This window comes from Cricetulus griseus, chromosome 5 (assembly GCF_003668045.3).
Source record: "Cricetulus griseus strain 17A/GY chromosome 5, alternate assembly CriGri-PICRH-1.0, whole genome shotgun sequence".
In the NCBI taxonomy this organism is placed as follows: domain Eukaryota; kingdom Metazoa; phylum Chordata; class Mammalia; order Rodentia; family Cricetidae; genus Cricetulus; species Cricetulus griseus.
In genome coordinates this window covers 117,511,146-117,539,117 of record NC_048598.1, presented here as the reverse complement: position 1 = coordinate 117,539,117, position 27,972 = coordinate 117,511,146, and the positions used below count along the sequence as shown (strand labels likewise).

The 27,972-nt window shown below is 41.2% G+C and overlaps 1 protein-coding gene across 17 annotated transcripts in view; it reads left to right on the top strand.

Moving 5' to 3' along the window:
- Gpatch2l (G-patch domain containing 2 like) overlaps positions 1-22,763 on the top strand; it is a 52,338-nt gene extending 29,575 nt beyond the window's left edge. For 7 of the 17 annotated variants that reach the window (XM_027418582.2, XM_027418579.2, XM_027418576.2 and 4 more), the window contains 2 exons: positions 9,407-9,501; positions 17,189-22,763. In XM_027418582.2, coding sequence (XP_027274383.1) covers positions 9,407-9,501; positions 17,189-17,340 — 247 coding nt within the window. In that variant the 3' untranslated portion in view covers positions 17,341-22,763. Of the gene's footprint in view, positions 1-9,406; positions 9,502-17,188 lie in introns of those variants that run through there. The other 10 variants (XM_027418585.2, XM_027418583.2, XM_027418580.2 and 7 more) reach the window with 7 other exon arrangements.
- The last annotated feature ends 5,209 nt before the right edge of the window (positions 22,764-27,972 follow it).

The following is a 27,972-nucleotide window of genomic DNA, read 5'->3' as shown; positions in this document are numbered from 1 at the left end:
CTTATACAAACTTCCATTGTAGGCCTTTACTCCTGTATCATACTGTTTATCATTCATCTATCCATTCATTCAGCATTTGCTGACTCTCTACTATGTGCAAAGACCTTTGTTTTTGTTTAGAACTGAAGCGCTCATGAGAAAATCAGATATAGAAACTGATAGCTATGATAAAAACTTGCGCCTGAAAGCCGTAACACACAGAGATGGAGTTCCTAATGCAGACCCATCGGGGGTCTAGATTTCAGTCCATAGAAGAACACCTCTGTGTTTTGTATACTATTTGTAGTAGCTGTTTGTGCTCTTTGGGAAGACCAGATGAGCAGTACCACATAAGTCCAGCATACAGAGTGGATTACTCCATCCTCCTCCTTCCATGTCTGCTACCTGGGCTACACTTAGGATAATAGCATTGGCATTTCTCTCTTCTTCATTAGAAGCCTCTCCCCGACTCTTCTGTGGCCAGTACCCAGAGCTAGATTCATGATACTTTGTGCATCTTGTTACTCTGTCATTATGGTTCCTCTCTTGACTGGTGGCATTTGTGGGTGGCCTTAGAAACATTAAAAATTCTCAGCCAAACTTCTAGTGTGTGCAGCTGTGTTACCGTTGCTTTGAGCTCTTGCTAGAAGCAAAGGAGAGAGAATAGAGGCCATTACCAGTTGTCTTTGTCTTGTCTTTAGGTAGCAGTCCCAGATTAGTAGGCTGGGTGCAGGTTCTTTGAAGTCGGGGCGGGGGTAGTTTGAGTTAACAGTTATTGTCTTATCCTTAAGTTTCTCTGTTTTAAGTTATATAACTCTGTTTGGCTTATACCACATGTGTGTGCATTGTATGTATAGTATCTTCTGCTTCCTTGCAGTTTTCACTTAATGAAGGACACAGGAAGATTTGAAAGGTGCTGTTCTGTAGAATGATTAGAGCAGGTGTCTTTGGTGCAGGTTTCAGAAAATACGAGTGAGAGTCACTGAGTTCTTAGGGATAGCTCTCAACCATTTATAGTGATGGGTCTCCATGCAGCAAGGTGTCATTGGAGCAGGACCTATCTAACTCTAGTTGGGGGACTTGTATGATGGGATTTGGAACCATGCAGAGTCTTTTAAGAAGAGTGGACCATTTAGCAGAAGCCTTGCATCAAGGAGAGGGTGTAAAGGAGCAGAGTGCTGGAGAAGAGGTAGCTGAATGACAGCATTACAAAGTGTTTCCAATGGAGATTTTATCTTTTTCTTGTCCCATTTTATTTGTAGTAAGAAGAAATTCTGTTCAAAGCATCTGGGCAGCACTGGGAATTTTACACCCATCATTAGAACGATTTGTGCGCGTGTGTGGTGACTGTGTTATCATTAGTGGTATAATTTTATTTTGCAAAGAGAGAAGTGTTTCCTGTTTTATCACAGCTTTCCCTGAGGAGGGCTGCTGTATTAATTTGCTGTATTGCCTCCTGGCTGTTCCCAGGCTGTTTTTCCTCTTCATCATGGAATTTTTAATGGCCCTCGTGCCTCCTGGGAAGCATGTGAGGAAGAGTTCCTCAGGGAGTGCTTCCCTTTTTTCACATGCCTATAATTACTCTCCTTTAAGAGCACAAAGAGTCTAATAATCATGCCTGGGCTCTGAAGGTTCCCTCCTGTCAGGGATCTGAGCGGAGCTACTTCCTTGCTGGACACTGCTGTCTGCACTCTGCTCGACTTCAGCATCTGAACATGGCCACCTCAAAAACCACATACAGCTTGGGACTTCAGAGTAAGCTGAGGCCACTGGGGTATGGTGAGTGACCTCAAGTACTGTAGGTTAGCATTTCAATATATGCAAATAAATAATGAGACCTAATTTAAGGTAACACTGTATGAATGTGTCATTTGGCAGGTGGCGACTTGTGAAGGGAGACTTTTGTGGTTATTGTACCATTCAATGAATTTATAGGTTCTCTCTAAAAATACTTCAGTTTGGTGGTAGTTTTCAACCTTTACTCTATTTGAGAGTCATCTGGAGAAGCCTTAAAAAAAACGCATTCATAAGCACTAAGGGAGAGGGCTTCATTGATAAAGTACTCTGTACAAGCACTGGGACCTGAGTTTGATCCCTAGCACTTATATTCTCTCTCTTTCTCTCTCTCTCTCTTTCCCCTCTCTCTCTCTCTCCTCTCTCTCTCTCTCTCTCTCTCTCTCTCTCTCTCTCTCTCTCTCTCTCTCTCTCTCTCTCAAGCTAGACACCTCAGTATGTATCTATAATTTCAGCACTGGGGAGGCAGAGACAAGAGGGTCCCTGGAATTTGCTGGCCAGACACTCTAGCAAATCAGGGAACCCCAGACTCTATCTCAAAAGTTGAAATACAATTGAGGAACATGCGTAATACCAGCCTCCAGTCTTCATGTTCATATATGTGCACCTGATCCAAATGTACACACAAAAGCACATATGTGAACACATACATGCACTCAGATTAAAAACAGCAACAACCATCCATGCTGAGCCTGGCCTTTGCAGATCAAATGTTGTTGGTCTGGGGAAAGGCCCAAGCGTTGACATGATTTTAGAGCTTCTGAGATGACTGCTAGGCAACCAGGGTTAAGAACTGTTGCCCTGAGTCCTGGTGGTTTCATGACTGGTCCTTAACAGGGCACCTATTGTGCAATGGGTACAGGTTCAATGCTTTGGTATTGTGAGCATCATTCTTCATTGAAACAAACCACTAGGATTCCTTTAGCTCCAGAGAAGCTGTTCCAGGTGAAGAAGAGTTGTTACCTAGCATGGTATGCAGCACATAGTTGACGAATGAAGACAGAGTTTTATTGGTGTGGAGCGGTACATGAACATTTGGCTGATACCTGGGTACAATCCATACAGCTGTAGTTTTGTTTGCTAGCATGCCTGCATTGGCATTTGCTGTTGAAGTAGTAATGTGTAGTGCTAAGAGTTGCCGCTACACAAACAGCAGATGGGGTGGTTGGTGTTCTGGTAGAGGCAGTGGTATTGCAGACAAATTTGCAATGAGACAGAGCTGTCGTCATTTTTCCCTAAAATGGGATTGACTGTGAAGAATCTTATCCTTAGCATACTACCTTCAGAAGACAAGTAGAGACTACCAGTTGCTACATCTGACACATGTTACTGGCTGACATATTTGAGTGCTTTAAGGCAGTTTTTAGTTTTCTCTTGGTCCCCCTGATTTGGAAATGCTTCTATTACCAGTTATTCTCTAAGTTCTGAAATAGGAAAACACTGTTCTAGTATCTTTCCCCAACTCCTAAGTATGCCAGTTTCCTTGTAAATAAACTTTTCATTTGTGAAATCTTATTTTCAGCTGAGTAAGGATGGCAGATTCCCAAGCATGTATTCCTATAATAAACATGGATTTTACTCAGAGAACAAAAAGTCTCAGTATCTCCTGTTGTTATCATTGCTCATGTGATGTTGGGGAGAACCAGCATTAAAGGCGTGGGGATTATTGTATGGTAGACTCCAGTCAGAAACTTGGGTTTACCTGGACAAACACTTAATCTCCTTGTTCCTCTGTTTCCACATGTTAAAAGTGGAAAACTTTTTTTTTTTTACTGGACTAGCAGGGATTGAAATGAAATAATGTATGTAAATATTCAGCAGTTTGGCGACCAGCATTATTTTTGGGTTGCTTCCCTATCCTGTCCTTGGGGTGATTTCAATTTTAAGACCTTTGAGCTGGCTCCAGACTTATTTGCTAATGAGATGCAATATAGATTCTTGAGGGCCTTAAATGGCCTCAATTGACTCTAAGAAGAGGCATTTGGACAGTGCTTGGTAGAAAGAGAGAGACCTTCCTGCCCATTAGAGAGTTGAAATATGATGGGCCTAACTCATTGTAATTCATTTTATCTGTTCACAAGCATTACAATCTGCATATCAGAGTTGTGTGCCCAGCTGGCTGTGCCACTTGACAAGGAGTTTCAAAGAGCAAGAAGAAGACTCAATTCATGCTATTAATTTTGACCTTTGGAGCCATAATAAACAGCCTCAGGTTTTACCCCAGGGCTTGGGGGAAGGAACCTTTTATTAGTCCTATGTCTGTTTGGGCTGCTGTGACACATAGCAGCCCCACTAAACTCTTTAGTGCCTTGGTTTCAACCCTGTGTGAGGAAGGGTTTTGCTGTAATGGTGTCCATATATACCCATAGGCTGTCTGAGCCTGTTAGAACCTCCTGCTGTATAGCACACAGTTCTTGAATCTTCTACTTCTCTTGAAGGCTCTTGGATGGCTGCCATCTTACTGCCTGTGTGGAGTGATGAAAGCACTTTCTGTCTGTCCTTCCATTGTAATGCACATCTTCCCAGTGGATGCCAAGTGATTCTGCTCCTGTGGCTGACATCCTGCCTTGACCACACCAAAGGAAGAATTTAAAGGCAGTTTTAAATGCTGTGAGCCCTTTGCCACAGGCTGCTAAAGGTTAGGTTTAAGGGGGAGGTCATGAGGGAGTTGTTAGAGTCTTTTCTTGCTAGTTGAGAGCTTATCCCTTGCATTATTGTGAAGTGGATTTCCCCTCTTCTTGTCACTGACCTGTACAGGTCAGTGAAGGAAGATCTTTCCTCCACTGGGTGTTTAATAAATGCCAGGACCCTGAAGAGATGATCACAGGTGAGGCAGGGGTCTTTCTGTTCCCCACATGTAATCCTCTTCTCCCTCTTTTACCCAGGACTTGACTTGCTCCTTGATTATGATGCATTGTCTCAATGTATTCATTCTCTGTTTATGAATCTCTGTTTATGTTTCCCACCTTATTGTGAGCTGCTGGGGACAGACTCATGGGACAGTCACCGTGGATCTACCCTATATGCCTCAAGCATAGGGTTACACAGGGCAAGCCCCCATAAATTTTTGTTGAAAAAAAATGAAGCGAATAGATTTGTAATTAAGGAGAATAATTAGAATATATGCTATGTATGACCTTTGGTTCTTATTAACATTTATTTTCCCCTCAAGTGTTACCTAAGGAGAAAATATAGCAAATATCTCTTTTTTGTTGTTGTTTCAGACAGCAAAAACGAACTTTTTCATAGCTTTTAAAAACAAGTAGTTTTGAAGGTGAACTATTCCTTAGATTAGCTTGCCATTGGCAGACAAAGACTGCTTTTGCTCCCTCTGAGTGACTTTCAATATCTTTGTTCTAAACCAGAAGCAGTCACTTGAGTTATTATTTTTGCCAGCACTGGTTCTATTAAACATGCATGCATTTCTCTCAAAGTATTTTTCCCCCTAAAAGTACATTCCTGCCCCTGGGACATAGTAATCTGCCCAGTTTCCTAAGTAACACTGCAGTTTGGGCAGCTCACCTGATCCTTCATTCTCCGCAGGAAAAATAAAGTAGAAATGTTGTGTTTACATGAGGATATAAAGAGTTCTCTTTTCATTAATTGTTAATCTTCACCATTCACCTTCACAGGAGAAGAATTCACTGGATGCTTATAAAGGGATATATTTTTAAAGTCTATTATTTATTAATAATTATTCCCCTTCCCTGCTACCACTTCCCATCTTTCAGAGTGTGTGTGTGTGTACATGTTTGTATAGTGTGTGTGCATGTTTGTTCATGGGTGTGTGTTTACCTGTTTGAACATTAAGTCCAGAAATCACTGTTGATGTCTTCCTTAGCTGTTCTCCACCTTATTTTTTTATTTTTATTTTTTGCATTTATTTGTTGCGGGTGGGGGGGGTGGGAGTGGGCGGCGGCGCACGTGTGCCACACAGCACTCATGTTGAGGTCAGAGGGCAATTTGTGGGAGTTCTTTCTTTTCACCATGTGGGTCCTAGGGATCAAATCCAGGTCATCAGGCTTGATAGCATTGAGCTGTCTCACCAACCCTCCAGTGAACTCTAGGAATTCACTTGTCTCTACCTCCTAGTGCTGGTATTACAAGTACATGCTGTTGTGCCTGGTCTTTATGAGAGTGTTGGGGACCCAAGCTCATGTCTTCATTAATATGCAGCATGTACTTTACCAGCTGAGCCATATCCCCAGCTCCTAACACTCCCCAACCCATCTTTGGCAAATGCCGCCACAGTTCACAGTAGGAGACTATGACACCACTAGGAGAAATCCAGATTCCAACATTTCATACTGTGAAAGACCTGCCTACCCTGAGATCTCACTGGCCTGTGGGCAGATAGTCCTGAGACCCAGCCAGATAATGCAAGCATCAGTCTCTCTCATGGATTCTTGGCTTCTATACTGGGAACTATATTTTTATTATTTAAACTTAGATTTATTTAATTAGCATTTAGCCTAAGTATTTAAACCTCTGTTATTGACTAGGTTATCACAGTAATCAGGTAGTACCAGAATTATCTAGGAGCACATTTCAAGATAGAACTTTTGCCAATTCTGTATACTAAAGATCTTAGCTGGACATGTGTATTTTATGAAAACTCTGTACATGATTCCGGTAACCATTTGTCATACCAGTCAAGAGTGATGCTTTAACATGGTGAACACACAGGCCTAACTTCTGAATAGCCTCCTTTGTTCCTGAGTAGCTGGGATGAACCTTTCCCCAGCACATGTGGGTCCCATTTATTAATTATTGATCTTAGTGCCTGCACTGTTGGTGTTCTGTTTAGGAAGTTTTTTGTTTTTTTGTTTTTTCCTGTGCCAATGCATTCAAGAAAAAATGCTCCATTTTTTCTTCTATTAGGTTCATTGTATCTGGCTTTATGTTGAGGTCTTTGATCCACTTGGACTTGAGTTTTGTGCAGGGTGATAGATATGGATCTATTTGCATTCTTCTACATGCTGACATTTAGTTATGCCGGCATCATTTGTTGAAGATACTTTTTTTTCCTATTATATATTTACGGCTTCTTTATCAAAAATCAGGTGTTCATAGGTATATCTATTTATTTATACCCAGGATTTATCTCTGTCTGGGTCTTCGATTCAGTTCCATTAGTCAACCTGTTTGTTTTTATGCCAATACTATCGGGATTTTATTACTATTGTTCTGTAGTACAGCTGAAATCAGGGATGGTGATACCTCCAGAAGTTCTTCTATTTTTCAGGATTGTCTTAGCTATACTGTTTTGTTTTGTTTTTCCATATGAAGTTGAGTATTATTATTCAAGTTCTGTAAGAAATTGTGTTGGAATTTTGATGGGGATTTCGTTGAATCTAGATTGCTTTTGGTAAAATGGCCTTTTTTCTATGTTAATCCTGCCAATCCATGAGCATGGGGGATATTTTCTTTTCTTTTTAAGATTTTCTTTATTAAGTATACAGTCTAATGTCTGCATGTGCCCTGCCTGCATGCTAGTAGAGGGCACCAGATCTCATTCAAGGTGGTTGTGAGCCACCATGTGATTGCTGGGAATTGAACTCAGGACCCCTGGAAGAGCTGTCAGTGCTCTTAACCTCTGAGCCATCTCTCCAGCCTGCATGGGGGATATTTTCATCTTCTGATATTTTCTTCAAAGACTTGAAATGTTTGCCAAACATGTCTTTCACTTGCTTGGTTTGAGTTACGGCAAGGTATTTCATATAATTTGTGGCTATTGTATATAGGAGGGCTACTTTTTTTTTTTTTTTTTGAGTTTATTTTGTATCCAGCCACTTCACTGAAGGTGTTTATCTGCTGTAGAAGTTGCCTCATAGAATTTTTGGGGTCACTTATGAGTACTATCCTGTTTGTTTTTAAATAAGCTTACAGTGAAGAGAAAAGATGGCCAGTGCATACCCGAAGTCCCTGTGGCAGAGCATGTCTGAGTTAGGAGAAAGCATGTGATCAGGACTTTTACCTGTGGAAAAGTCTGATCTGTACATGTCTCTGGGTCAGGAACACAACACTGCAGTGCCCCTTCCTTTTCTGTGTTCGCCCATCCAGACAGACAGCTATGTACCTTTGGTGCTCTGTCACACCAGGTGTGTGTGCAGGCGCATGTACACACACACATGTGGGTGTCCATGGAGGTCAGAAGGGGGCACTAGACTCCCTGGAAATGGAAGTACAGGCAGCAGCTATGAGCCACCTGATGTAGGTGCTGGGAACGGAACTGTGATTCTTTGCAAGAACAGCAAGTGCTCTTAACTCCTGATCTCCCTCTCCAGCTCCACACACTAGGCTTTTTTTTTTTTTTTTTTTTTTTTAATGGGCTATAGCTGTTTATTTTTTTGTGACAAAATATAAATAACATAGAATTTACTATTTTTAGCTACTTTTCAGGGTTCATTCATTCTACCAGTTGATTTTTAAAATTCTTATTCCTCTAAGTTCTGGCTACCATATACTTAGTGAGGATCATCTCTTGCCCTGTGCTGAGGTTGCTAGATCATTGGATAATTATGAAGGAAATGTAAATATGGCCTCTGCTCTCAGGACCCCTGTTTCTAATCTCAAGGGGATTAAGCCTCATTAGGGAAGCATGATGTATGTTCACCAGCCAGATAATGATTCGTGGCACATAAGCCCTGCAGTGTTCAAGGAAAGCTTTGTGTAAAAGTGACAATCACCTTTATTGGGGCAGTCTGTCCAGACTGCAGAAAAGGATGAAGTCAGGGACTGGGGAACTATGATACTATGTCAGCTATTTCAGTGTTAAGTTTGTAGTTTTCCAGAGAATTTTGTTTTTCTAGGTTATAGTATTTAGATGTATTATTTGTGAAATGAGCTGAATATCCTAACAATGGAACTTGTTAATTGACATAATTTATATTTTTGAAAGTCACAGAAACCAAATATTTAACTTGTGATATAAACACATATTAAAAAATCCAGATTATCAGGGCTAGAGAGTTAGCTCAAAGGTAAAGAACACTTGGTATTTTTGAAGAGAACCCAGCTTCAATCCATCCCCAGTACCCACAGAGTGGTTCACAATTGTCTGTAACTCCAGTTCCTGGGGATCTGAATCTCTTCTCCAGTCTCTATAGGCATCAACATCAGACACAGATAGGGTGTGTGGGCGCGCGCGCGCACACACACACACACACTCTTTTAGACAAAACACTTATACATATAAAATAAATTTAAACAGATTATCCAGTGGCAGCAGAGTTAAACTTACTATAATTCTATGTAAATGTCCCTGTTCACAGGGCATTAACCCTTTTGATGTATTATCATGTCGGGCTAGGTATTTCATTAGTGAATTTAGCTCAGTTGCAGTTAGAGTTTTCATGTGAAAGCATTGTATAAAAATCACATAATGAAGCACATATTTACTGAAATTTGAATGTCTGTTTCCCTGAAATCTGGTAAAAAGTAAAGAGTGCCATGTATTGTGGGTTATGCATAATTCTGAGTATGTCCAGAGGCTGCAATGATTAGTGGCAGAAGATGATGCCTGTTTTGTTAGCATTTATCTATAATGGGTCAAAGATTTCATCTGGACAGTACAGTGCTTTACAACAAGTACTACAAAGTAAACATCTTCTTTCTCCTTTCATTTCTGCAGGCAGGCAAAGGTACACTGGGGACCACCGTGTTCACGTGACATTAAGAGGAAACGGAAACCTGTGGCCTCAGCATCTTTATCTAGCTCTAGTACAGGTGATTATATACAGTTGTCATTCATAGAGCACCTGTTGTGTACTAAACACTAAATGATGTGTTTTATATACCTTCCCATGGAATCTTTGTGATAAGGAATCTTTATTCCTATTTTACATAAGAAAATTGAGATGCTGAGAAGTAATTTTTCCAGTTCTCTCTTACAGTGGAGTCTGCTTTTTCATTCTGTCCCTTGGCTTTTTGTATTCCCAGTCATTTGAACCTTTGTTGTAGCACAGACAGGAGGGGAGGCCCATGCTGATGTACCTCCAGCTGGATAATAGCTTGGTCAATGGTTACCTGGGCTCATTTGCTTTCTGCTCTAAAAAATAATTTTTATAGCCAGGCAGTGGTGGTGCACACCTTTAATCCCAGCACTCAGGAGGCAGAGCCAGGTGGGTCTCCGTCAGTTCAAGGCCAGTCAGAGCTACACAGAAACCCTGTCTTGAAAATCAAAGAATAAATAAATAAATAAATAAATAAATAAATAAATAAATAAATATAAATAAAAATAAAAAAAATTTTATTTTACATATATGAGTGTTTTGCCTGCATCTATATCCATATACCATGGTGTGCCTGGTGCCCATGGAAGCTAGAAAATGGTATTGAATTTCCTAGGACTATAGCTATTAATGATTATAAATCATGTGGGTGCTGGAAATGGAACCCTGGTCGTCTGGAAGAGTAGTAGCCAGTCCTCTTAATCACTGATCCATCTCTCCAGCCCCTGCTTATTCCCTCTTTCCCTCCCTCCTTCTTTCCCTCCCTTGGTTATTTTGAGATAGGGTCTCAGTATATAGCTCTAGCTGTTCTGCAACTCACTATGTAGACTATAGACCAGGCAGGCTGTCAACACAGAAATCCATCTGCCTCTCTGCCTCTCTGCTTCTCTCTGCCTCTCTCTGCCTCTGCAGTGCTGGGATTAAAGGCTTGTGCTACCACACCTAACTCTGTTTACTTTCTTAATTGGTTTATACAGCACAGTGTATTCTCACTGGTTATGTATAATAGTATGTCCATTTTTACTCATCATAAGATGTCTAATTAAAAACATTTTCAGGGGCTGGAGAGATGGCTCAGAGGTTAAGAGCACTGACTGCTCTTTCAGAGGTCCTGAGTTCAATTCCCAGCAACCACATGGTGGATCACAACCATCCGTTATAAGATCTGGTGCCCTCTTCTGGCGTGCAGATATACATGGAAGCAGAATGTTGTATACATAATAAATAAATAAAGTCTTTAAAACAAAAAAAGAACACATTTTCAGGTTAAACTTTTTTAGTTTCTGCATAAAATTTATGCCATTTGGGAGAAGCTAAAATAGTGGCTATCTTTGGGAGAGTGACCAAGAGAAGATGCAGAATGATCTGGGGCTCTGGAAATGTTCTATATTACAAACCAGGCAGAGTAACATGGGTGTTTATGTATTTTAAAGTCTTCAAGCTGTATGCTTAAGATACATGTATTTTATTACACATGTTATCAAAGATATTATATATCAAGCCTATTGTAAATTGTTTCCCTTAGATAAACTATAGATTGAACATCTCTAATTTAAAATCCCAAAAATCTGAAGCGGTTTGAAATACAAAACTTTAAAAAAAAGTGCAAAGCTTTTGAGCACTGACATGCACTTGTAAGTAGGATTCTCTGCCTGACTTTGTATGGTGAGTTGCAGTCAGAAGCAAGCACAGAAAAATAGCATATACATGACCTTTCAGCTTTGAGTATGAGAAATTGGTGAGACCAACAGATCTAGACCCAAAGCACTTCTGGACCTTGGATAAAGCTTACTTATCCTGTGTTATGCACGTGTTACATATTTCAGATCAGTTGTTAGCTGAGTGAAGATAGACAACAGACAATTCTGTACCACCCACTTTGGCGCTGTGTTAATACACATTATGCCTTCCCTGAGTGGCTTTTTAACGACTCTGAAATACCTACCCCTTTGAGCTGCTCGGTCTGTGGTGACTGCTAATCAGTGGCTCATCCTAAACAATCCTAATCACAGACCCAGTGATTATTGTGAATTTTGTAGTTGTTTCCATCTGCATAGACGCTGAGCTAGGCACTTTGTGTACAGGATTTCATTTAACCTCTGCCTCAGCTTTCCTGGATAGGCACAGTTTTATCCCACTGATAATGAGCAAAGTGAGGTGTCAGTCACCTTCTGAATTCAGGTGTTAGTGAAATACAGGGTCAGGTCAGATGTTTCCCTGATGCTCTGGACCTGCCCTTTAAATTCCCAGGTGTCCTTCGTATGTACAGTAGGATTGATTTTTCCAGACTTCAGAACTTAGGTTCTTAGCCAGTCTGGGCTATTTAAAGAATTAAAACAAAACCTTTCCTCTTAGCTTTTATTCCTTTTTTCTCTTTTGGTCCTATTTTTGCTCTTAATTTTTCCCCCAGTTCTGGGTATCAAACCTAGGCCCTCGTGTCTATAGGCAAATGCTGTTGAGCCCCAGCCCCAGCCCTGCTTTACTGCATTGTGAGAACAGAACCATTGGGAAGAGTTGATTCCCCATTCAAAGCAGGAAATGTATTTAGTGTATTGAAGAAGACATTAGCTGTGTTTCCCAAGGGAGCCCACTCCTCTCCTCTCACTTGTTGACTAAGCCCTGCTTCACTGAGCACTTCCTTTTTTCTGCTCACAACCTGAGTGCCCCATGGAGGTGAAGGACACAGCCTGAGCCTGCGCCATCAGTCAGGAGAACAAATGGGCTTGCTCTGCCTACCATCGGGCCATCTCCGATTCCACCTCTTTTATAGAAATGAGTGATGAAGAGAGGCGCGTCCCGCTTTGCCGCTGTATTAATACACATCAGGGGCCAGCTCCTGGCACTAAATCACACAACTGCATACATCTGTTATCAGCTCTTCACCAGTGTGATGAACAAGACTGCAGATAGAGGCTTCCTTGTGTCATTCTTTATAGGATTTTCCTAAAAGAATAAATAGCTCAGATCTCTGCCAACACTCTCCCTGTCACTGTGATGAATTCAGCTTCTTTCTTAAGCATGCAGCTACAAATCTCTGCCCTTCCTCCACCCGTACAAAGTTTGAGTTGAAATTGACTGAATTTAAAGATGTTAGTAAGGCTAGAGGGCTGAAGAAAGGAAGAGACACAAATGCCTCCCTTGTTTTGTTTGTTTGTTTGTTTGTTTGTACAAAGGGCTGGGGCGAGGAACCTTTCAGGATCACTAACTAGCTCCTTCTTGAACTACAGCACTGTATTTTCTTGTTTCTGTCTCCGCTCCCTTTCCCTCCCTGGCTTTATAGAATGCAGAGGGTTAGTGCACAGTGCTGTTCCTGGATCCTAGGGAGTGAGTATGCAGACCTTTTCTAAGACTGGTACGCCAGGACAGGAATTTGCCAGCAAGCCTATACCACTTGCTAAAGTGAGCTAGCTGTACTCGGCTCTTAAAGAATGTATTGGGGTGGGGGGAGAATGGATGTTTCCTTCGAAACTTGAGAATAAGTGGCTCTAAGAAACATAAGGTGCTTGGGCTTAACATTGAACCAGTGTCCTTGAAGTGATTTTCTTCATCTTGGCATTCAAACTCCCCCTGAAGGTGAACCCTGGTTTTTAGAATAGGGGAGCTGGGGCCACTGGAGATTCTGTTCAGATCCTGGATAGTTTGGGCTATTCCTAAAGCCTTTTCCCAACCTTGCATTCATTCAGAAGCTGTATCACAGGTGATCTGTCAATTAGTTACTATGAGCACCAAGCCAGCCATGTGTTCAGAAGGATAGGAATTCTTAATCTGTTTGTTCACTGCTATCTCCCAATATCTAAAAAGACACCTAACACTAGAGCAGACTTATTTCTTTTTTCATTTTTATTAGAATTTATGAAACTAGTGGTTGTTACTGATACCCCAAACATATGGATAATATACTTTGATCATCTTCAATTTCCTGTTATCCTATACTACTCTCCCCTTCCACTGTTGCCCTCCTTTACCTTTAAGCACTCCTTTTCTTTTTATATGGTGTTGTTTTCTTAGTTATTATAGTGACATATAGAATACATACAAATACATATAACCTATTGAGTCTGTTTAGAGTTACTCATATGTAGAGCTTTTAGGACTGATCACTTGGTATTGGATAATCACTTAAGGGTTTCATTCCTGGGGAAGACCGATTATCCCTCTCTCAGCAGTCGTTACTTTTCTGTAGTTCTTCATCTAGGGGTGGGCCTTTGTCTGATTTCCTCTGTCCATGTTGGCATGTCAGTTGGTACATTCGTTCAGCCATATTTACGCAGCCATATTGTTGATATTTTATGAATGTAGCTTCCTTCTCTTATATAGAAGACATAATCTCAACAGCAGATGTCCTGGTCTTCTAGCTCTCGCAGTCCTCCCCACCTCTGCCTTCTTGATAGTCTCTTAGCCTTGGATGTAGGGGTGGTGTTATACACAATGACCACCACAAGATATCACCAACAGTGTGCTCATATCTTGGGAATAACCAAGAGCTGTCTGATTGGTCTTAAGGTCTAGTCAATAGGAAGGAATTGATGCCTGGTATTCTAAACCTAGACAACTGCACATGGTGGTGAGATCATGGGATCTGAAGGAGCCTCCTGCTGCCATTTTCTTAAACCAGTGTGACCTCTAACTGCATCTTACTACTTACCCTCCACCCACAGATGAGTGTGACTCTCACCCATTACCAGTGAAGCTCTTTTTTTTTTTTTCTTCAGTAGATGGAGACGATCACAGTTAGCCAAACTAACTGATCAGACTATGAGAGGACTGACCGTGGAGTGCCTAGCTCCAATATATCTAAATTAATATCTTAAAGTTGAAACAGTGTTCTCCATATTATTCTAATACCTAGGTAAATATTGATAGTTGATACAATAGGTATAAAGAAAAACAATGCAGCTAGCAAGAAAAATCTTCTCCCTCTCCTCAGTGGTGTTAGTTTTCCTACTTTTTTTTGTTTTGTTTTGTTTTAATCATCACTTTGTTTTTTTTTTTTAAAGTAGTTTTAACAAATAGATATATCTCTAAAGAATATGTTGTCGGATATTTAATGTTTCTGAACCTTGCACCAAAGAATTCATATTTTACAAGTTTCGCCCCGTTCTGTTCTGAGATTCATGCATGTTTCGTTGTGCAAAATCCCTTTGTTTCTGACTACCACACACAATATCCCATTGTATGAGGAGGCCTGTGCCACAGGTCAGTGATCTTGATTGCATTGGATTGTTTTATACCATTGTGAAAAACACTGTTCTGGGAGAGGGTGGTGCAGACATTCTTTTGTGTTACTTGCTGCTCATTCAGTGGTGGTCTCAGAGACCAGACAATATTAAGCCTTGGCAGAGACATGATTGGAGCCCTTGAACATTTCTGGTGGAATGTAAAATTATACATCCTATAGAAAACCATGGCAGTTTCTCAAAACAGCTCTCATAAAAAGGTCATAAGATCTGCCAGCTCTGCTCCTGGTTATTATCACCTAAAGAATTAAAGCAGAAATTTCAAAAAAATTGAAGTTATTATCATTTTATGTGTATAGCTGTTTTGTTTGCACATATGTCTATCTACCATGTGCACACAGTGCCCACAAGAGCTAGAAGGTGTTCCAACTCTGGAACTGGAGTTACTTAAGGTTGTGTACTTCCACATGGGTCTGGGAATTGAACCCAAGTTCTCTGCAAAAGCAGCCAGTGCTCTTAACTGCTGATGCATCTCTCCAGCCCCTAAAACAGACATTTTCCTGTACTGGTGTGCACAGCAACATTGGTCACAGTAGAACAACCCAGATGTCCATGACCAGGCAAGTGAGCAACAAAATGTGGTTCTTTCACACCTGAGTGTCACTCAGTCTTAGCTTTCAGCACTCAGAAATTTGCTACCTCAGGTGAAGACACAGTGAGTGAGCCAGACAAACACAGACAAACACAAATACTGGGTGATTCCATTTTAATGAGCTACCTGGAATAGTAAATTAATGAAAACAGAAGGTAGAGAGGTGGCTGTGTTTGGAGGAGAAGGGATGGGGAATCAGTGCTGACAGTTCACAGACCTTCCACTGGAGATGACGAAAGTTTTCCATATTGCTACTGTTTCATGCTGTTGAACAGTGCACTTGTAAATTTTATGGACATTGATCATCATAGAAACAACAACAGCAACAAAACAGTTTTTCGAGGATAGACTCTGTTACTGAGGTTTCTGACTGTGTAGTGTAAGGATAGGGATAGTTCCGTGAAGTGCTTTCAGTTACACTTAAATGGCTGAGTACATGTGTGTGAGTGTGTGCATGTCTTGTCAGATACATGCCATGCTGCTGTGGTTCAGATGCCAGACATTTGAAAGCTACTGTTTGTAAGAAACGTATATGTATATTTAAGTCATGGTAGAGTCATGTTTTTCAAGCTTGTTTTAATGTTAACTTAAAGTATGAAGCTGATGTTTGAGTATATTTGTGGATATAAGAAAAAATAGGCTAAGAGTACCTTCCTATTCCTGTGAGGTAGTTTTTGTTTGTTTACTACTGAGCAAAAGCAGTACTGGTCATGGCCTGCTGAATTTGTTTTTGTGACCCAGTTACTACTGGAAAAATACCAAGGCTATATTACTGGGTAGAATTACTGGATGCAAAAGAAAAATCTAAAATGTGCTGTATTTTACTATATCTCAGTATATTTTTATCCTTGGCAGAGTGAATGACAGTGAGGAGCATTTGGGAAGGTGAAGGAAGTGTTTAATGGCCCCATGGTAGGATGCTCTTGGCCAGGGACCAGAATACTGAGTGTTCTGAGGACACAGCACAGCTCTGCACTCATTGACTATCCAGTCCACAGTGTCTTAAGAAGCTTCATTAAAACACCATGCTTGGTGCTGTTTATTTTCTGTTTTCCTTATTGTATTTACTCATAACACCACCATATTGAGCGTCATGTGTAGCCCAGTATTTGAGCTTGAATTGCTACTTTTGATCTCTGAAGTTTAGTTTCCTGATCCATAAAATGGGGATGAGTTGTCATTAAGAAATATGATCATGCAGGTTTAATGGCACATACCTATAATCCCAGCACTCAGGGGCTAAGGCAAGAAGACCATGAGTTTGAAGCCATCTTGGGCTACGTTTTTTTTGTTTGTTTGTTTTTGAAAGATTTTATTTATTTATTTATTATGTATACAACATTCTGCTTCCATGTATATCTGCACACTAGAAGAGGGTACCAGATCTTATTATGGATGGTTGTGAGTCACCATGTGGTTGCTGGGAATTGAACTCAGAACCTCTGGAAGAGCAGTTGGTGCTCTTAATCTCTGAGCCATCTCTCCAGCCCCTTGGGCTACATTTTAAAACCTTATTTTTAAAAAGGAACACAACACACACACACACACACACACACACACACACTGGGGTAGGGTGGGGAAGGGAATCCCAAGTATTCAATATTTAGTCACACAGTGCCTAGCAAATGAGTAAAGTTTTAGTTTTTCCTATATCTATTAGTTCTAGTGCATTTATTCCTGGAGAAATGGTTTGTAAATTTCACCTTTTTTAATGAAAAAAATAGTAAACCTTATGAAGCCTCTTAGGTGAATTGGGCATGAAATATAAAGATTAAAAAGTATTTCTAAGTGCCTCTTATCCTAACTTCTTTCACTAACTCATCTCCCCTTTTTACTTCTGTTGTGAAACACAGTGCACCCAGATGTGCTGGAGCCAGCCACCCCATCCCAGAAGCCTCCCCACTCCACGTGGTTGGACAGGACCGCTGCAGCAGAGAAAGCCACTGCCTCCGCTCCTGCCACGTTTTTCAAAATGCCACATGAAAAGAGCTCTGGATGCAGCTAGAGCCCAGTAGCTGATGAGTGTTGGAACTGCATTGTACAGTCTTGGTGTCCTAATTGGCATTCCTGGTCCTCGTACCACCAGGACCACCTCCTCTTCACATCAGCAGCAGCTCTTTCTTATGGAAAACAAATGATATTTGGGGAATCTTTTTTTGTCAAGTATCAGGGCAGCAGTTTTCTTTAAAGGGGTGAGGCATCTTCTGCTGTATTCCTTACTTTGTTGTTAGCCCACTGTTTACCTCCAGCTGCCTTCCTAGAGCTGTTGCTCCTTGGCAGCTGTGTCTTTATTCCTGGAAAACTAGTAACAGCTTTTGCGTACCTTCTGTGTAGAGCTTTTAATATCACTGATGAAGTCCCAAATTCACAGCCAATTCCAAACACATTCCTGGGTGGAATTGTGTCTATGCAGTACGGCTTGCCATTGAGCCTTTATTCACTCAGTGCCAGTAAGATACACCAAACAAGTTCTCAGTTTGGGGCCTCAGAAGAGACACCAGCAGGATGGGTTGGGACTTCCAGTTGGCCTGCACTTCGACTGAGGGGGAATCACTAGCAGCTGCATTGTACTTGACCTTATCCTCATGGTCTGTGTTCTGCTGACAGGGCATGTCTAAGCATGTAGGTTGGTGCACTCAAATGCGGGTGGTGGTTTAAGTGCACAGCAAAATAGTCAGTGGATAATGTTTGGTTAGCATTTCTGATCCTGGTCTAAGGCTTGTATCCTGAATGGGACTTCACTGTTAGTGTTTTATAGGTCAGTAGCCAGTGATGAACAGGAACTCATGCTCTGTTATCTGTTACAGTAATGGCTGCTTGAGGCCATGCTTTGGGAAGGAAAAATGTCTTTTTGACATGCCTCTATGTGGCGTGTTTATGACTGCTCAGCTGCATGTAGAGTTGTATATACGGTTGAGCCTGAAGTCTGGATGCTACTTTGTCAAAGTGAGGAATATGTGACTGCCTGGAGCTGCTGGGGAAAGCCACATTTCCCAAAAGTATTATCAAGAGCACCTGTCATTCAGAGGCCTGCTTGACAGGGTGCTCTTACTTTGTGTCAACCGAGTGCTTTTACTCTGAAATACACAGGAGCTCTTTGCAGAATGCTCACTGCTCTGGTCGAATGGGACAGAACACCTCTCCCTTAGACAGGTGCCAAGTAGTCTAGTGCCTCCTTTTCCCAAAGTGTAATTGTCCCTCCCACACAGTGTGATTAATGTGGGGTGGGCAGAGTGTGAGTCTGTTTGGAAAGGGGAACATGAAGCTGGGTTTTGTAGATTCTGTGGAAGGCTGAGAACGTGTGAGCTGACCATGAGAGAGTGGTAGAGGGAGGTACAGATAGAGACCAAGTAATGGGAGGGCAACACCAAGGCCCCCAGCCCCCCAGTCCCTCAGTCCCCCAGTCACCCTGGTTCTTATAAGGACCAACTGTCCTGTAGGGAGTCACAGCTGCCTCCACAGACAATAGGGAATGTGGCACTGTTGAATGGCTCGGTGATGGAAGTAGGCTGTGTCTTGCATTCTCACCTAGATCCTGCAGTGACCTATGGAACACATAACAGTCTGGGTGGAGTTAAGGGAGAGCCTGACTGATGATACTTAAAATGTTTCCAAACTGGTTCATAAAGACGCTGATCCTGATGACGGCTTGAGAGACCTCACAGTTAGGTGCAAAGGTATTCTTGTAGCTCTCCTTTGTGGTATATTGCTAGGTTGTCCTCTTTCTACCTGGGATTTCAAGTAGTTTATATATACATATTTATTACACTTTAAATATCTCTGAAGCCATGTCAATGTTCAGAGGTGAAGGCAGACTTGCATATGTACTCAGGCACATGAGTCAGCCTAAACTATAGACTTTCAAGCTATTCTGCCATGGGTTATATAATCTGTTGTTTCTCGTTGGTATCCCTAGTCAATCTGAGACCAATGTGTATGAAGCTTTTTCATGGATGTTTATCATCTTTCTTGGTCATCCATTTTTACACATTTCTGAACACTTTGGACAGGGATCACCCAAAACTGTAGTACCTTCTTATAATGAATGGGAATAAAGTTACTCACCTGAGAAAATACAGTATTAAGTGCACAAATACTTTCTAATACAGGGTTGTAAATTTATGCTCATTTTAGGGTATAAATGCATGCTTAGGGCAGTCACTTATTCTGCTATTTCTGTGGCAACCAGCTTCAGGGGCTAACTTTAGTATCAGCTGTATTTTAAACCTTACATTTAAAATTTTTTTATGACACAGTGGATAATGTTATAAATTAAGATCTGCTTTTCAAGGAGAGATGAGGTTTTGTTGTCAGTGTTGAAGATGACCAGACAGATCTTAAAGATGACCATTGATTGCACGCATGCATTGGATACCAGGAGTTAATGAAGCCAAGTTCCACAGTTCTGACTTCAAGGTTCTGATAATATCTCTATGGACTACAGATGTTTCTCTTAATTTCACTGTTGTATTTTTTTCTGTAATGAACAAAAATCACATTACCTACTTGCATGACATCCATTCACAGGTTGTTAACTTTGCTGAGGAGTTTGAGGTTATGTTTCAGGTGCAGCATTTAAAGGAGTAGCTCTTGGGTCAGAACTGATGAGAAGAAGAATTTCTAAAGAATTTCTAAATTCTTTAGAAATCAGTTGCAATGAGAGATTTTAGATGACGTTGACTCTTAAACAAGGCAGTTGTCACAGCAGATGACCCAAAGTAAATAAAGCATCTCAATCTGTGGTGCTTATGAATGAGATTTTTTTTTAAGTAAAGTTCAATGTATATAGTGAGTAATTTAATTATCAGTCCTAAAAAGGTTGATTAAGCTTTGCATTTGGGGACGGAAGACACTAAGCATATCCGTCCATCTAGATCTATCATCTGTGTATCTTCTATCATATCTATCATTTATCAGTCTATCATCTATTTATGTGTGCATACCTGCCCACCTATCTACAATTTCCTTCCGTGGTCTAGGAAGTTCTGTGTTAACCTAAGTTAACACAGAAGCCACTGAGAACGTTAGGTACTAGGAAGAGCTCCCAGGCCACCATGATCATGTCTGGTGCAGTTGATTCTTCGGCTCTAGGTAAAGTGTTATGGGATGCATGGTTCATTTAAGGTCTTTGCTCTATTTTGCCTGTGGTTCTGAGCAATGTGTTTTTATCTCTCCCCTTCCTGGGCAAAGTGCCTTGGATACACCTCAACAGCAGAAGCTGTTTCAGTGTCTTAGGAACTTTGTTTGAACTGAGAGCAGACTGGCTGGCTCTAGCAGACATGGCTGTTGTCTTGTTAGGGGCATAGCTTAGACAATGGGGAAGTGGAAGCATTTCACCCTTGTTGGCCTCTCCCCTTGCTAAAGCTAGTTTTGCTTTTATCACTATGTCCTATTTCCCCTTGCTGTGGTTAGGAGAGTTAACAGCTTCTAGCAACAGTAAGGATGTTTCCCTACCCCATCAGAAAGAGAAGCAAAGCCATGGAGCAAAACTGGTCATTTCTACTACAGGCACTGAACACAAATGGCTAGGGTGTTCACTCCTGTGTTATGATCTCAAAAATAGAAAGGCCCATGCCTGGAAAAAGCAGTGTGGGAAAAAAAGGAACAATAACACTAAAGAGTGTGGACTGTAAGGTTTTTAAGGTAGTGATCAAATTTGGGCAGAATAATATATTCCTGGAAGTGGAGAGACCTCTTGGTAAATAGGCAGCTTTGGAACGACAGTTTTCCAGTATGGTATGAGGAAGAGGCTGATGCTGAAGATACAAAGGGGAGTATCTTAGGCAGAGGGAAGGGAAGGGGTGCTCTAAGCAGAGCCTTAGGCTGGTCCTTAGACTGGCAGTGAGGAGATACTGAAGATTCTCACAGTGTGGAGTAGTCTCTGGCAAAGGGAAAGGGGTTGCTCAGAGCAGTTCTTAGACTAGCAACAGCTGACCTATGGGTCAGTTCCTGAGGATGAGGTCCAGCAAGCCTAACACACCCTACAGGGGAGCCCAGCACAGACTTAAGCCTTGCCAGTAAAGGAGACTGTCTCCTTGGCAAAGACAGATTTTGTGTATGATTTCTTGCATAAACTCTTAAAAAATGGCTTTGTTCCCCATGGTTTTCCCTCCCAAATGCCTGGGAAAGGGTAAAACTGTCCTCATGGCTGAGTAGAGGATGAAAGTGACTTGACATAGTTCAAATATAACAAGAATGACAGTCACTTTTCACAATTATCAGTATAAAATGTTATATAAAATATATCCTGTGAGTTTTAGGAGAGCCAGGGCTACACAGAAAAACCATCTCAAACAAACAAACAAACAAACAAAAAAACCCAAAAAAAAGTTATGGTGTTCCATAGCAGTGATCCCAGAATCACAAGGCAGAGACAGGAGGATACTAGGCTGACCTGAGCTACATACCAAGATTTTGTCTTTAACAATTCGAAACACTTCCTAAAGTTTTTTTTTAGACTTAATTACAAACTGATACCACCCCCCAGAATCATGGTAACAGTTCCTACTGCCCAGTATCTCTGCCAGTGCCCCTTCTGTTAGCAGTTTTTGCAGAGCAGCCATTCCAAACCCTATTAACCTCAGCCTCTCAGCAACTAGTCTTACCCTCCTACCCCGACTTAGCCGAGAGTCTTCCTCCCTCCCAATCACACTTGCTCTTGAGAGTACCTGTCTTGCCAAGGTTTGTTGCCCTTAGCCCTCATGATTTGTGCATTGTTCAGGCTAGCTATATACAGCCTCTTGTCATAGACATTTTTGCATTTTAATATGTTCAGAACCCCCCCCCAAAAAAAAAAAAAACAAAATACACTTTCTTAACCCTGGATCCCTACTGACCACGGAAGTACACCCCCTCCTCTATCTTTGAATTCTGTTTTTCATTGAAGTGGGGGTTTTTAACCCTGGGGGCGTTTGGATCAACTAGGAACTTTAAAAGAGATATGGTTCAGCAGGTAAAAGGCATTTTGTCACCAAGCCTGATGACTTTGAGTTCTGTCCCTGGGACTCAAATGGTAAAAGAGAATCAGCCCTAGCAATGTGTCTGTCCTCTGTCCTATACAGATACGCCATGGCACATATGTGCAGAATACGGTTTTCTGTTAATTAAAGGCAAAACAGTTTTCAAGAGAACTTAAGGGCAAACCCATCCTGTATTTACTGTCTTATGCCTATGCATAATTGGGATTACATATGATTAAAACCAGATGGATTATAGGAAGGGACACACGTGGTAAATGATTATGTGACCTAATCAATCAAAGCACTGCTGCCAGGAAGATGTTTTCTCTGCCATTGTATCTTGTAACTAGGAATTCTATATATAAAAGGTATTGATTTTTGTATGCTAATTTTATTTTCTGCTACTGACTTGTTCTACTTGTGGGAGTTAATTTTACCATTAATCCACTGGAGTAAAAAGAAAACCTTCCTGAGTGTACGGGTGATTGAATAGAAAGCAAAGAGTCTACACTGGTTAAAATTGTGTGTGGGGGGACAGACGGACAGACAGACAGAGGTTTCTTTCATGGAAGGCCAATGAGAGACAATGCCATCTTTCATCCTAAAAGTATTCACCAAGTCCCAATGAGCTTCTGGCATGAAGACTGAGGTGAGTACCTGAGGTCGGGCACGGAATGCTCATAGAAGGGGATCTCGGCTGAGATCTCCACAAAGCCGGCTCCCTCCAAGCATGATGTCTGCCAGTGTGGGGTAAGTACTAGATAAACCACTGAACTATATACAGACAAGTTTGCCCTTCTCCATCTTGACCCTAGTGGAAGAAATGCCATTTTTCACTTCAAAATGTTTGACAAGTTGTCCTTGGCATAGGTTTCTGTTCAATGTGTACTGTTTCTGTGGTCTAAAATTTTCAGTGGACCTGGATCTGTCTTCATTCCAGATGATTAACAGAAGCAACCTCAAAACTTGTAAACTTCCATCCAGGTGTTAAAGCACTCTACAGATAAGGTGATGTGAGACTGAGCTCCCAAGTTAAAGCCATAAACCAAAGTAGGAAGTGACAGATGGAGCCATGATAGGAAGGTTGATAAGGCAATGCCATGAACATCCTTAACTAGTAAAATTGAAAACCTCCCGAAATAATTTACCAAAATTCTGCAGATCTGGGATTGTCTTCTTTGTAGAAAGATCTGTGGTCCCCCCCACCCCCATGCTGTCAGTTCTTTGCTTGGAACTAGATATGTTCATGGTAAGATTGACTTGGAAGATCAAAGGAAGACAACCAGCCTGAGAAAAATGAAAAATGACTTGGAAGAGAGACTCTGTCCTATTCTGTATTAACATGATGTCTAACTCCAAACAGTGTTGTAGATCACATGAATAAGCAGTGGGGCAGATAAATAATTCAGAAATAGTTTCTGTGGTTGCAAGTCCTAAAATTCTAATAAGCCTTTTCATAAGGAAATTGGCCCTGTCAGTAACCCGGGGGTGTTGGTCAGCGGCAGGGTTATGATGGGGTGGTCAGCTAGGTCAGCCTGCTCTTTGTTCCTCACCTTGGACCAGCAGGAAAACAAACCACCTTGGTTGGAGAGGATTGTAAGTTCATATGGCGAAGGGTGGGGATGCCAGGGGAGTGAAGAATTGGAGACATGAATCCTCCTCCCTGCCTCTTGAAATCCAGGTGCAACTGGAAACCTTTGCCTCCTAAAGAAAACAACTAAAGCTTTTGCCTGTCTGCACTTATACCAAAAGCAAACAAAAAAATGCAATAACTGGGATGCATGTTTGTAATTTACATCAATGATTATGGCTAAACTCAATGTATGAGGAACTTTTAAAAACAGAAGATACTTCACAGAAAAAAATGGGGAATAACCTGCTCAGGTTTTTGTTGTTGTTTTGTTTTGTTTTTTTTGTTGTTTTTTGTTTTTTGTGTGTGTGTGTGAAAATAGCTTTTAAACATTTGAAGAGATGCTCAGATTTCCTAGAGCCAGTTGATATGCACAGCCACTTAATGAGCAAGTAACCCCCCCCATCCTTCTTTTAAAGGGCATGGGAACTGAGTCCTAAGGAGGTAAAGTAGCCTGCTGAACACCAGCAGTGAGCAGGGGATCTAGGACTGAGTCCAGCCAGATGGCTGTAGATAAGAGTAATTCACCATGACTAAGTGAAGCTTATTTCAGGGATACAAGGATCATTTAATACTAGGAATAGCTGGGTGTCTCCTTCATATGATAAAATATATTTATCTCAATCTGAAGCCAGCGTCGTGCTTAATTGAGAATACCAGAAGCAATTTCATTAAAGCCAGGAACAAGACAAAGATGTCTACTAATCGTCACTATTATTTAAAATTGTTCCACAGGACGTAGACAAAACAATTAGACATGAGAAGGAAATTAAAGACAGAAATTAGAAGGGAAGAGAAGATAAAGTTCTAAGTCCTGGATGAAATGATTAGATTGTTTACCTAGAGGCAAAAGAGGACTAACCAAAGACAAACAAAATAATTTACAAAATTAATTTTCAGAAAATGATCATCTTTATATACAAGGTACCCAATTTCATGGCCTAAGAGAAAATAATTTTTATAATAGCAGAAAACAAAAAAAAAGGGTAGGAATAAATTTATTTGCAGGAAAAATTTAAGTAACAGTGAGGGACCAAACAAGATTCAATGAAACTAAGACCAAATGAAAAGACTACCATGTCCATGTTCTTTCACAGGAATGTTCAGCATCATGAAGCCATCACTTCCCCATGTTTAATGTGTCAACTCAGTGTGATACTCAGGGTTGGAGAGATGGCCCAGCACTTCAGAGCACTTCCTGTTCTTCCAGAGGATCCAGGTTGGGTTCCCAGCACCTGCATCATGCAGCTCATAACCACCTGTAAGCTCAACTTACAGGGACCCAGGGTCTGCTTCTGGCCTCTGTAGGCATTCACATGCATATGCGCCTATATACATAAACACAAAATTAGAATAAATCTTACTTATATATCTAAGAAGCACACTAGTAGGCTTTTTTAAAATAAAAAGATTTATATAAGCTAATTTTAAAATTCACATGGAACCAGGGTGTGGTGGTGCACACCTCTAATTTCAGAGTTCAGGAGGCAAAGGCAGGTGGATTTCTGAGTTCAAGGCCAGCCTGATCTATAAAGTGAGTTTCAGGACAGCCAGGGCTATGCAGAAAAATCCTGTCTCAAAAAAACAAATAAATAAAGATGATAAGACAGACTACACATTAACATATGTACAACAGTTATAGTATTCAGTAATTTATAAATGGAGAATAGAATGGTTCAGAGATAGGCCACATGGGAGCTGAAGCTATGATAAAGGTGGCTTTAGAGTCATTGGGCTTGGGACCTTTCCATGGTGTTCTGGGAAAATGAGCAGAGCCATTCTTCACTTCTCACCCCAGGACAGTCTGCATGCAGTCCAGTGTGAAATAAGAGTAGTTTTATTGGTATATTTGTATGTGGAGGCCAGAGGTAACTTCGGGTGCCATTCCTCTGTGGCCATCCACATTATTTCCTGGGGCAGCTTCCCATTGGCCTGGAGAGTGCTAGGTATTTTACATGGGTGCTGAGGATTGACCTGAGATCCTTGTGCTTGTGCAGTAAGCACTTTGTTAACTTAGGTAAAATTCTAGAACTCGGGAGTGGAAAGGCCTTCCTAAGTATGAACCAAAGCACAGAAGTTAGAGAAGGTTTCTAGACTCGAGTTTATAGATTTTTTTTTCTAGCAGCTCAGCAGTTAAGAGCACTTGTTCTTCCAGAGGACCTGGGTTCAATTCCCAGCACCCACATGCGAATTTACAACAGTTTACAGGTCCAGTTTCAGAGGATCCAAGACCCTCTTCTAGTCTCCCTGGGTTCCAGGCATGCACATAGTGTACAAGCACACATGTAGGCAAAACACCTATACACATAAAGTAATAAAATAGCAGAGTCTCCATCATCTCTACCATTTTCTGTTCTTTGGCTATTGGTAGCATCTTAGTGGGCTTTTGTGTATTTTAAGTGCATTTATTCAGTTCAGCATTATAATTCTAGTGGTTTGAATTCTCTGAGGTGTAATGGTGACTGAGTCCTAAAGGAATAGGCTGCTCACTAAGAACAAAATAAAACTGGATGAGATCACACAATACAAGAAACAAAAAAGCAAGGCAAGATGATACCTCCAAAAGACACTAACTCAATTGCCAAATCCAAAAATACTGAAATAGTTGACTTGTTAAACAAGTCTACTTGTAAAAACAGTGACTTCAAAGAAGAAATAAATAGAAAGTAGATCAATGAAGTAAGGAGAAAAAAAATAAGCAAAATGAAAGAGAAAGCATGAATGAAAAACTGAGCAAGGATTTGGGGTGCGGGGGGAATGGCCAGAAACTTTAGAAATGGAATGTACACAGTGGACAGAATCCCCAGTGATGTAATCTTAATCTGGCACGTTGTGTTGGGTATATCATGGCAGGCAGCAGATGACAAAGCAGAGAGGAGAGAGACGGGGCTACTACTAATAGTCTCTACTTTCCTAGGCTTCTCCTTGTGTTCTGCTGTGATACACTGAGCTGCCTCAGACAATGTGACATGGCCATGGGCTGAAACTTCTGACCCTGTGTAGCAAAAGGAAAGGTCTTCCTTATTCATTGTTCATCTCAGGCATTTTGTCACAGGTATGGAAAGCTGACTAACACAACAGGAAAACAACTTTTCTGTTGCAAATCAGGACCCCGCCTGCCAGGAGAAGTGTGAAATAACTGAGGGAGATGAAAGGTCCCTGGAAGTCAAGGTGGTATCAATTCTGGCTTTGTCTCCAGAGTGTGTTGTCACTATGGTCTGAATATGCCCATTAAATTCATTCGTTGGGAACTTAAGCCTCAGTGCAATGGATTGAAGGCTGGGCCTGATGGAGTTATTTAGGCCATGGGACTTAACCCTCCTGAACCAATAGTGCCATTATAAAAAGGGATTGTAGGGTGAGCCTGTCTCCTTTACCTCCCACCGTGTGCCTTCACCAGATGGAGGTACCACAATCTCGGACTTTCAGAACTGTGAGGAAATAAATATCTCTTCTTTATTATCCAGTGAGGTGTCCTCTTAGCAGCAGCCCAAATGGGCAGCATTATCCTATTGCAGCCACACTTGGGAGTGTGCCTTGTTCTTGAAGTGTATTGTTTCCCATAAAAACAAGGCAAGACAAAAACCAACATAAAGACACAAAATGTTCTGAGTATGGGGGCATGCATGTCTGAGAGCCTGGAGATGGCATCTACAGTGCAGCCCAAATCCTGGTTAGGAAGCACAGCACAGGGGCCTTTCCTCCTGGACTAGGGATTCTCCCATGTTATGGTTTGGGGATCCTGGAGGGACCCTGACATTCCCTTTCATGATAGATCATGAAACCATGTATAATTTTTTTGAAGAAGTAATAATTAGACTAAAACATCACATCGATTGGACTTTACTGATAGAAATTAAGTCTTTTAGGTATCTTCCTGTTTAGAATAAAATAATTAACTTTTATATTTTTTTATTTTTTTTACTTAAATTAGAAACAAGATTGTTTTACAAGTCAATCCCCGTTCCCTCTCCCTCCCCTCCCCTGCCCACCCCCAACACCCTACCTATCCAATACCATTTCCGCTCCCCAGGGAGAGTGAGGCCTT